The 11,983-nt window shown below is 36.5% G+C and overlaps 1 protein-coding gene across 1 annotated transcript in view; it reads left to right on the plus strand.

Moving 5' to 3' along the window:
- The window catches only part of LOC107680176 (peroxidasin-like), a 61,320-nt gene that overhangs the window by 26,284 nt on the left and 23,053 nt on the right, over positions 1-11,983 (plus strand). Inside the window, exons 7-12 of the mRNA XM_016475963.1 lie at positions 1,319-1,488; positions 3,622-3,739; positions 5,795-5,964; positions 7,636-7,908; positions 9,645-9,761; positions 10,710-10,868. Of these exons, the coding sequence (XP_016331449.1) occupies positions 1,319-1,488; positions 3,622-3,739; positions 5,795-5,964; positions 7,636-7,908; positions 9,645-9,761; positions 10,710-10,868 (1,007 nt within the window). The remainder of the gene's footprint in view (positions 1-1,318; positions 1,489-3,621; positions 3,740-5,794; positions 5,965-7,635; positions 7,909-9,644; positions 9,762-10,709; positions 10,869-11,983) is intronic.

Consider the following 11,983-nt stretch of genomic DNA (forward strand, 5'->3'; position numbering starts at 1 on the left):
AAAAATCGACGCGTTTCAGAAAGGCGGGGCATAGAGGAGAAACAATAATGTACAGTATGTGGAAAATAATGTGTTTTTTAACTTTAAACTGCATAAACAAATTTCATTACACCAAATACACAAAATAATGTTCTTTTTAGCAGCATCATATGACCCCTTTAAAAAATTAGAGCTTGAGAACTTTTGTTCCATTTAAGCTACAAAAAATTTAATTAAAATATTTAGTGCAGTGTTGTTTTAATATTTTTGAAATCCTACTATATTTTTATTAGTATATTGAGTTGGTTTTCATTTTCAGTTTGAAGTTGTTGTAATTTTGTTTTGTTTTTGTAATTTGGATTTTTTTTATTTAAATGTGTACATTTTTATTTTTTTATTTTTATTTAAATATAAATGAGAACTGCTGCCTGCTTTACCAAAACTAAAATAAAAAAAAAATGAATGGTTCTAATTTCAGTTAACTATAATATCCCAGATTTAGTACCATTCCTTTAGATGAGGATGTTAAAAATGTATTTTTAAATATTTATTAACACTGTTTATAATTTTAGGGGTTTCAATGTTTTGATGTACTAAATGTGACCAAGGACAACAAAACCAATTTTTTTAAATTGAGATTTGAATAAATAAGCTTTCCATTGATGTATGTTTTTTTTAGGATAGGACAATATTTGGCTGAGAAACGACTATTTGAAAATCTGGAATCTGAGGGTGCAAAAAAATCAAAATATTGAGAAAATCGCCTTTAAAGTTGTCCAAATGAAGTCCTTAGCAATGCATATTACTAATCAAAAATGAAGTTTTGATATATTTACGGTAAGAAATTTACAAAATATCTTCATGGAACATGATCTTTGCTTAATATCCTAGTGATTTTTGGCATAAAATAAAAATCGACAATTTTGACCCATACAATGTATTTTTGGCTATTGCTACAAATATACCTGGGCTACTTATGACTGCTTTTGTGCTCCAGGGTCACAAATAACTTGAAATCTAAAATCAAAGAAAATATTTCACTTTTTGTGTTGATATTCTGAACCTCCTCCTACAAGCCATTCGAGACTATAGATAATAAAACTTGTTTGGCAAGGATTAGGATTAGAGAGTGGTGCATGTGAGTTTAGAAAGACTTTTCACAGAATGGTGTTACCATTTTGACCCAACTACACCAACATTGCTACAAATTTATCAGTGATTTGATCATAAAGCATTGTTTTCCCATCCGCTACAAGTGTGAATTGGTGCAACAGTATTATTTTAACAAAAGATCTGCAACAAAATTTCATTTTAATTTTGTGTTTGTGTGTGTTTATAGGCGCCTCGACTCGAACTCACTGCACTGTGACTGTGAACTGCTGTGGTTGGCCGATCTGTTGAAGCAGTACGCAGAGTCCGGTAACGCTCAAGCCGCAGCTACATGCGACTATCCCAGCCGCTTGCAGGGACGCTCGGTCGCAACTCTCACTGCAGAGGAGCTCAACTGTGGTGAGGCCATTCACACACAAACACACCAATATACACATTGTTTTCAAATCAAAAACAAAATGATGAACTGACACTAAATTATTGAAAGATTTAAAGCATCTGCCCCCATTCACCACATCCACATGATTCTGCTCGATGGGACCACTCAATGTCTTTGAACATGTTAGTCATCATAATAAATAACAGATGCTGATCTGGTTTTGGGAGCTGGAGTATGGAGAGATTTCCCAGATGTGTCATTGTTTGCATGCTACGCCACCTCCTCGTGAAACACTGGAAGGAGTGAAGGGTCAAACGTGACTCTTTTCGTTTCAACCATCTGTGAAATAAATACGGGTCAACTCTACTGGGCTTTCTGATGTCAGAATTGTCAGCTGGGAAAAAAAGCAGCTCAGATATTGGGCTAATTACCAGTTCAGTGTTCACTGAAAAACAAATTATGGTAAAAAGGATATGACTTATTGGTTCCTGTGTATTTTATAACCATATATTTCACTAAATAATATAATCTTAATATACCAAACTATTTGAAATACTAAGGTTTTTGTACCTTAAATGTACTAACTGCCACAATAGAAAGCCACTTGATGAATCAGAGTTCATTGTTAGTGGCCTGGCCATAAGGTTCATAAACACAAAACACCATCAGGATAACAGACAACACTAAAATAATGCAATAAGCATTAACTAAATAACAGGTAATATAACACAAAACACCCTAATGTACATAACTGATAACAAAAATAAGAAGAAACAACACTATTTAAGTCAAATATAATCATATGACATGTTTCATGCAGGTAAAAAATAGATTTTTAGTGTTTTTCACCATAAACAATACAGTAATTTATAGATTTTACTTGCAAAAAACATACATTTTATTTTACAGTTAAATGAAATGATCTGATGGGTTTTCCACTGTTTATGTTACGTGACTTACAGTTAAAAAGGTATTTTGCTGTGGCATTTTTTTACAGTTTTACGGTGGTTAGAAACGGAAGCCTTTTATAATTTCAAGTGCTCAAACTACTGTCAAACCACCTACAGAAAAAGTACTTAGCTGCTGCACTACAAGCTATGAACAAAACGTAATGGACTACACTGAAGCTATTTCAAGGCTATTAACATGTAACACATAGAACCAGCAGATAATAAAACATATTCTTACAATTGCAGCAGTATTTATTTGGCGGAACTCACTCATTTAATTGATTTTATTTCATTTTTAGTAATAAATGATTAAACGTACTATTTTTTTAGTTACTGTTATGTTCAATGAAATATAAATAAAATGAATAATTGATATAATAATTATTTACGTCTACATCTTTTTCTCTGAAATGTGGTCCATTGGGTGACCTCAGAGCAGCAGTAGAGGTTTCACTACAGTAGCAGTTGTGCTCGATAGACTTGCTCAGGCTTGTTGCAGCTCCACAAACGACCCTATTGTCTCTGTAGAAGAATGGGGTTAACACCGTATGGCTTTTCCACCCCCTCTACGCTTGAGGCAACTGTCAAAACACAGCAACAGCCCGCCAGACAGCTGCAGTTTCTCTGGGACTGGCACAGGACCTGTCGCATTACTGCCACACTGCGCAATGCAATACAAAAGTTAGTCATAGAATGAAAAGTAAAGGTCACCCAAAAATATTGTAATCATTTGCTTATCCCCTTGGAATTGCAAAACTGCATGATTTTCTTACTTTCTTTGGAACACGAAAGGAGATTTTTGTCCCTCTTCTGTTATATGCAAGGACTTTGACTCAGTGTGCAACCAGACGTTTGGTTTTGCCAGTAGAAAGCATTTCATAGTTCTGTCAGATTGTTCAGGGATACATTTCACCATGTGCACATTGGTGTTGGTGGGTAATGTTTGGGGTTTGGCACATGGCCGTTGTGACCAGACACAATCTCCTCGTGCCTGGCCGTCAACCAACACGGGCAGCCAAACCAGTTCAAAGGAAGTGAGGCAAGAGGGAGATGTCGAATGTTACACTACAAATAAACCTTTAGGGCTGTAATTCCAATAGCTTTTACAGACCAAATTAAACTTGTTTTACTTCTCCTCACACCTCGTCTTTTGCGGCACACTTATATTTAGTTTCATCTGAATGTGTCTCTACTGTGGAGCAGAAGTTCCCCGGATCACATCTGAGCCGCAAGATGTTGACGTAACCTCTGGGAACACTGTGTACTTCACATGCAGGGCAGAAGGCAACCCCAAACCTCAGATCATCTGGCTCAGAAACAAGTAAGCTCCCTCCCTCAATGTACATGTTTAAAGGAATAGTTTCAGCTTGAAATAAAATTCTGTCTTCTTTTATTCTCCTTGATGTTACTCAAAGCAGATACAACCTGTTTTTCATGGAACACAAAAGAAATATTACAGCATGTCTAGAGAGCTCTTTCCATAATGAGGCTGTCTGAAAATGACAAAAACGCCATAAAAGTACTAATTAGACTTGTGCAGTATTTCAATCATGAATATAGTTTTAGTTTTATAGCATGTTAATTGATATGATGTTAATGTGTTTAGTCTTGGCCGAATAGATCTGCTCTGCTATGCTGATGCTACAGAGCAAGATACACATATTGATACAATACCAGCGACACTTGGGATGTTAAAGCAGCACTATGTAACTTTTTCTGTGTTCAAAATTTGCAAAATGTATATAATGAGCGAGTACATCATGAATTCATCTTCCAAACCGCGTTTTTGTCTTATTCCGAATCACTATGGTACACTTATAATAAGTACTTATATTTGGACTATTGTAGCCTGGTCGGGTCGTCACCGCTGCGGAGTAACACATACCTGCGTGAATCGCCATAGACATAAACTTAGAGAAGTAGCTCCGGTTGGAATGTTCTTCCGCGGGATGTGTGCAGTTCTGTTTATTAACCGCTAGAGCGCCAAAAGTTACATAGTGCTGCTTTAAGGGGTCAGAGCAAAGAAAGAATGTAATTAAAAAGGGAATTTTATTTTGCCAACGCGTTTCGGCACACAGGCCTTCGTCAGGGCTAAAAGATTGCAGGTGTACATAGGTTCCTTTAAATGCAAACAAATACAAAATTCAAACTTGCAAACAACCAATGAAAATATTGGATAATATATCATCCACCAATCACAAAATTCATCAAACAAATAGCCACATATTTTTCGGAATAAATATACAGGAATAGTCAACAACGTATAGTGATACTCCATTCAAAACATTTATGCAAAAAAAAAAAAAAAGATACACAGACATGCTGCTGCACATAGTTCAGTCATGAAACTTTAACGACGCAGACTGATAGGTCCTTTACACGCAATCTGCTAGCAATCACATAATTTACTACATGGAACAAAACGATAGGCCTCTGCTGATTTTGCAGCCATTGAGCTTGCAGTTACTCTGAAACCCTCCACCTCCCCCAGCACCACCTGTCTAGATTCGCTACAGGATTTATGCAGTCCAGATATTATAAAGCCATCTTTTTTTTTTTTTTTTTTTTTACTGATAATCTTCACTGTCACTAGCTATGTTTATATCACCTTGTTTTTATGCACATTTTGAAGTATCGCATCAGAGACAAGTGATGGAAAAAAAATCCCTTTATTTGAAAGTTTTACGCTCGCTTGAGGTGGTTTTTGACTTGTGCGAAAAAGAGTTAATGCAAATAATAGGAGATGGAAACACATTTACCGAATAAATTCCTCCATACGCATCAAAAAATTAATGTGACTTTGTGCGATGAGATGGCATAACTTGCCTAACCAGCTAACTGATCTCATTGCACAGCACCTGAAATGTTGTTATGGGCATTCTGAAATGCCTGAGCCAAAGTATTTTTGAATAATTGCCTCCCAGAACTGTATAATTGCCCATGACTGTGTTCCCAAACAGCAGTGACGAGACATGGTAAATTGACATGCAACGTATTTGGTTCTCACATCTGCATGGTCAAAAGTGGGCAAGCTCAAAATGTTTAGACCCTGTTTACACCTGTATTTAACGTAGTCTATTTGTGATCAGACTGACAAAAATGCATCTTAATACCAAGTGTAAACAGGGCCTATCAGACAGCTTTAGAAGACTTTAAATATGATGCATGAGGAATCGCATGGACTATTTTTTGTTGTTTTTTTTGTTATTTTGGAGCTTGACAGTCTGGGCATTTTGAGATGCGTCTCTACATTTGTGTTCCATGTAAAACAGAACGTGATACAGCTTTGGACTGACAAGAATATGAGTAAATGATGAGGGAAATAAAATATTTTGGTTATTTTATCCTCAGTATATGAAAAATATTTTTTGATCAGCAATGCTCTGAACATGAGGGACGACACACGTCTCAATCTTCTGGAAGATGGGACCCTGATGATCCAGGACACGCGGGAGACAGACCAGGGCGTGTATCAGTGCATGGCCAAAAACGTGGCTGGAGAGGTGAAGACCTCAGAGGTCCGCTTGCGATACTTCAGATCACCATGTGAGTGTGATAGGGTCCTGTAGGCAGTGACTATTCAACAACATTTTTTTGTGTAGCATTAAGTTTGAAACAAATTATACTCAGAAATTGATGAAATGATTACAGTGAAACGACAAGTAACATACTGAATTAGAAAAAAATAAATTGGTGTAGGATTTATTTTTAAAGGGGTCATATGATGCGATTTCAAGTTTTCCTTTCTCTTTGGAGTGTTACAAGCTGATTGTGCATAGATAAGATCCTTGAAGTTGCAAAGACTAAAGTCTCAAAACCAAAGAGATATTCTTTATCAAAGTTAAGACTGCCACGCCCCCCTAAAATGGCTCGTTCTAACACGCCCCCACATATCTACCTCACTATGTGGAAATATTTGCATAATGCCGCCCAAATGTGCACGCAAAGAAAGAAGGTGTGGTTTCAGTAACCGCAGTTAGTGTTTAAGCAGCATGTCAGGGAGACGCTGTGTGTTTCTAGGTGAAAGCAAAAGCACTTTATTTGGCCTTCCGAAAGTAGATGCATTTAGGAATCATTAAGATCACTTACAACAGAACAGCAATGCATTTTATGAACGACCGTTTCGTGAACCTAGGAGAGGAGGTAATTCTGACTTTGCTATGACAATCTGGCGCTTCTGAATCAGCTACTGTTTTGTTATTAGTTTAAGTATTTGCTATTGACTGTTCAAATGCGGAGTTTTACGTATCGTGTGTGTGTGTGTGTGTGTGTGTGTGTGCGCGCGCGTGCGCGCGCGCGCGAGAGAGAGAGGGTCACATCACAGTGGAGTCAGCTGTCTTAACCGCGGCTTGTGTACTGCATCATTACTGTGTCTAATAATGATCTTTAAAAAAGCATCATATGACCCCTTTAAACAATGTTCATTCGAAAATTGCTAGTAAATTTAACAAATAATTACAAAGAACCATATCGCACATTGAATTAGTGTAGTGAATTATTTTACTGTAGTTTTCATTAAATTTAATAAATGATTATAAAGAAACAAAGTCACACACTGAATTAAAATATGTACACAGTTTATTTAGCAATTTCTGAGTGAGAATTGTTTCAGTAAATTGCACAAATAATTTCAAAGCAACAAGTAAAACATTGAATTAAAAAAATGTGTAGGATTTACTTAAACACTTTTCACTCAGAAATTGCTAGTAAATTTTACAAAGAAATTAGAAGTATAACATTGAATTGAAAAGTTGGTGTAGGTTTAACTTCAGCAATTTCTGAGTAAAAATTGTTTCAGTGAATTTCACAAATAATTACAAAGAGATAATGAATTAAAAAAATAAAAAAATGTTGGATGTACTTTGAAACAATTTTCACTCAAAAAGCTTACAAATTTCATAAATTACAAAGAGGAATAATTAACACATTAAATTAAATATGAAATTTAAGAGTATTTAAAAAAAGTATTATTATGTAAAACACACTCCAATCTGTTTTTATTTACAACTTAATTTTTTTTTTTTTTACAATGCAGTACTTAGTTTGTACAACATCAAACCCTTTCTTTCTATGATTGTTTGAATTTTTTTTTTTTTTTTACATTTTCATGGATAATTCTAGATAGCATGGCAGTCTGGTGGAGACTATTTAACAACAGTCTTTTTGCATACAGCAGTCTGTTCTGAGGCAACTAACTGGAGGTCTTTCTCTCTCCAGCTCGACCTAGTTTCGTGATCCAGCCGCAGAATACAGAGGTTCTGGTCGGGGAGAGCGTGACCCTGGAGTGCAGTGCGACGGGCCAGCCGCAGCCCCGCGTGACCTGGACTAAAGGAGACCACATGGCCCTCCCAGTGGACCCCCGCATCAACATCACTCCTTCAGGAGGTCTCTACATCCAGAACGTCAATCAGGCCGATGGGGGACAGTACACCTGCTTCGCAAGCAACAACGTAGACACCATCCACGCCACTGCGTATATTATAGTACAGGGTAAGTGAAGTGGAAATTTGTTACGTCAGTTAATAATCATGATTCTGTTTTACATAATTTAGGTTCTTCTATATGCTATTTAAATTTCAAGTAATGGTTGCCTAAAGGTGTCATTCACTGTTAAGGTGGCAGTTGTGAAGTTAATGAAAGAACATTGGCCCGTGGTATACAGTGTGAAGGATGGAAGTAAAAAATAAGCCAGGAATCAGTTAACCCAAGTCATGTTTATTTGTATATAGAGCCTTTCACCATACATATAATCTCAAAGCAGCTATGAGATATTGTTACAATGTATCAAAATGTAACATGTATACACATAATATATAACGTTTTATGTTACTTTTGTGGATACTCATTTGTTTACTCATTTGTGGATTTTATATATGAAGTAGCACAAAAGCTCTGATTGAGAACAGATGTAAGTCAAATGGGAAATATGTATTTTTATACTGTTCAGTGTAAACATCCAGTCCTTCGAAATGGAAGGGATAAGCAGCGTTATGTTCTCTTATTCAAAAAGCACTAATGAAAGTGCATTAAAAAAAAAAAATTCTATTGGTTTCCAAAAGTTTGTCTAAAAGCAAATAAGACTCCCCATACAAAGAATTAATAGAAACAATTTTGTTTAAATAGTATTTGGTTTGAGACCAGTGTTGATGTGCAGAACACAGATATAATACATTATTAAGGGTTTAATTAATCCTTCTTGTGCTTTTTGTGTGTGTGTGTGTGTGTGTGTGTGTGTGTGTGTGTGTGTGTGTGTGTGTGTGTGCGCGGGATATGAATGCATTAGTGAGAGCGATTGCGTGTGTGAATTAATTCTACCTGGCAGCATCTCTCTACTAGTAGTGAAGCTGTGGAATTTAGTTATTAAGAAATAAATGCTTGAACTTTTCAGTTTCTAAGCTATTTTATTGAGAAATCACAGAACAGTGTTGACAATACATTTCCGCGCTGAATGACTCTGTGCGCGTGATGTACGCGCTACTGTCTGTAGCCTATGTGTGTGTGTTACAGTGCAGCAGCGCATTAGATTAGAACAGCGATTAATTTACCTGTGCAATAAGCTGTTTAAAACATGCATTCTCCCGTTCAATTTCGAGCATCCGGTAATATAATCACACATGTCTTGTGGAGTGCTTTCAGAGTATGCATTTATTTGTCATTTGAACTGTTTGGAAACAGAGCGTAAATGTGGAAGTCCTTCAAAGATTTCTTATCCTGTTGCACCCTCTATAGGACCAGCGACTAGTCGACGTCAAGCTTAAAGCGTCATGGCAGAGCATTGAAGTCGACTAGTCGATTAGTCGGTGCAACCCCTAGCGTGCGTGCGTGTGTGTTAGTACATAACAGAAAATATGATGCATATTTTAAAAAGACAAATTTGTCTATAGTAGTAGTAAGTAAACTAAATTAAGCATTAACAAAATGTTTTAGATTTACCCCAAGTGAAAATTCTGCTTTTATATTAATAGCAGAATTAATTAATTAATGCTTTTTGTAATAAATAATATTTTTTTATTATTTTGTATGAAATTACATTTAATATTAAATCAAAAATTAAGATTGGAACCAAACCATAAATATAATTTGAAAAAACTAATACATTTGGCTGTAACAATTACAATTTTTTTTTTATCCAAAGCTTGTACCTGTTTGATATGAAAGATTAGTTCTGTCTGTCATCCTGACAGTCTTTGGTTGTGCTCATTCTCAATTATTTTCTTCTTCCTCAGCTCGTCCTCAGTTCACAGTGACCCCTCAGGACCAGTCTGTGCTGGAGGGTCATACAGTTGAGTTTCCCTGCGAGGCCAGCGGCTATCCTCAGCCTGTCATAGCATGGACTCGCGGCGGTGAGATGGAGTCCACACTATTCAACAATCTGCCTAAGTCAAGTCTGGTCAGCATTTTTATGTAGTAAAAAACTGACCAACTGGCATTAATTAATTTTTAAAAAGATAACATGGCATTAAAACAGTTTAGGGCAGTATATCAGTACAATCCAGGCAATGGTTTTGTTTAAGGTTAAACGAATGTTCCAAGTTTAAGCTCAGTGGCTTGCTGTCAATTACCACAGAAATCTGTCCCTCAGTTTGGAAAAAATGGGGATAAATCCCCATATGAAAAAAGTACACTTTGGCGTACTTAAAACAAATTTTTTTTAAAAAACTACTTGTTAAAAAAATTACTTAATATACTTTAAATGAATAAGTTGGACACTTAATTGCATAGTATTTACAATTAAATAAAAATATATAATAATCACTGACAAGCTCAAATATACTGTAATGTCATTTCTGTTCAAACTTGTAAGTCATGTATTTAAAATATACTTTAAAGTAAAACTTTTAATCTGACATTATTACAAAGTGCACTTTATAAAAGTGTGTTAAGAAACATAGTCAAGAAAGTCTTAAGTACATTTCAGTAGATTTGTATTTCATTCATATTATCTGCAAGTACAAATATAAAATATGCTTTTACGATTGAAGCACTTTACAAGTGTACATTCTTGTACTTGTGTACTACAAGTGTAGTTTTTCACAAAGATCTAGTTATGAAATTCTGATTGGATGCCTACACAGTTGTATGTACTGTAAACATGATTTTTGTTTGTCTTCACTAACTGAGAGATGAGTCTGAATCAACAGCATGCCTCAGATAGAATTTAATTTCTTCTGAACTGTCCTTAAAAGGCCACAAGGACACATTTATAGATTATTGAATTGCTGTCTGTCAGTGATTATATCAACTGTTTTCAGCTTGGACAAAATCACTAAAACTCTGTTCTCCTACAATAGGCAGCTCCCTGCCTAATGACAGACGGCACGTTGTTCTCTCATCGGGCAGCTTGCGCATCAGCCGCGTGGCCCTTCATGACCAGGGCCAGTACGAGTGCCAGGCGGTCAGTCCTGTTGGCACTGTCAGAGCAGCTGTTCATCTAAACATCCTGCAAACCGGTGAGATCCTGTTTACAATATAAATCGCCTTCTGACAGATTATTTCAGCATGTTCAACGAGAGGTGGCCAGCATGTCCAAAATCACAGAAAAGCTCTGTTCACAGTTATGGTATATACAGTGCATTCAGAAAGTATTCAGACCCCCTTCACTTTTTTTCAGTTTATGTTGCAGCCTGATACTACAATTGTTTAAATTCTTTTTTTTTTTCTCATTAATCTACACTCCGTACATCATAATGACAAAGTGAAAACAGAATTTTAGAAATGTCTGTAAATTTATAAAAAAGAAAAAACTGAAATATCACATTTACATAAGTATTGCAACAACACTTGAAATTTAGCTCAGGTGCCTCCCATTTCTCTTGATTATTGCGGAGATGTTTCTACACCTTGATTGGAGTCCACCTGTGGTAAATTAAATTGATTGGACATGATTTGGAAAGGCACACACCTCTCTATAAAAGGCCTCACAGCTGACAATGCAAATCAGAGCGAAAACCAAACAATGAGGTCAAAGGAACTGTCTGCAGAGCTCAGAGACAGGATTATATCGAAGCACAGATCTGGGGAAGGCTACAAAAAAGTTCTGCTGCACTGAAGGTTTCTAAGAGCACAGTGGCTTCCGTAATTCTCAAATGGAATAAGATTGGCACAACCAGGACTCTTCCAAGAGCTGGTCGCCCAGCCAAACTGAGCGAATGATGGAGAAGAGCCTTGTCTAGACTGGTGACCAAGAACCTGATGGTCACTCTAGTTGAGCTCCATGATCATACATGCAGATGGGAGAAACCTACAGAAGGACAAACATCACTGCAACACTCCACCGATCTGGGCTTTATGGAGGTGTGGCCAAACTCAATCCTCTCATCAGTGAAGACACATGAAAACACACTTGGAATTTGCAAAAAATAACCTAAAGGACCTTCAGGCTCTTGAGAAACAAGATTATCTGGTCTGATAAACCTCAATTCTAAGCATCATGTTTGAAGAAAAGCAGCTCTGCTCATCACCTGCAGAGTAGCATCCCAAAAGTTAAGTGTGCTGGTAGTAGCCTCATGCTGTGGGGCTGTTTTTTAGCGGCAGGGACTGGGAGACTGGTCAGGGTTGAGGGAAA

The sequence above is a fragment of the Sinocyclocheilus anshuiensis genome, unplaced genomic scaffold (genome assembly GCF_001515605.1).
Source record: "Sinocyclocheilus anshuiensis isolate Anshui unplaced genomic scaffold, SAMN03320099.WGS_v1.1 scaffold1414, whole genome shotgun sequence".
NCBI lineage: Eukaryota > Metazoa > Chordata > Actinopteri > Cypriniformes > Cyprinidae > Sinocyclocheilus > Sinocyclocheilus anshuiensis.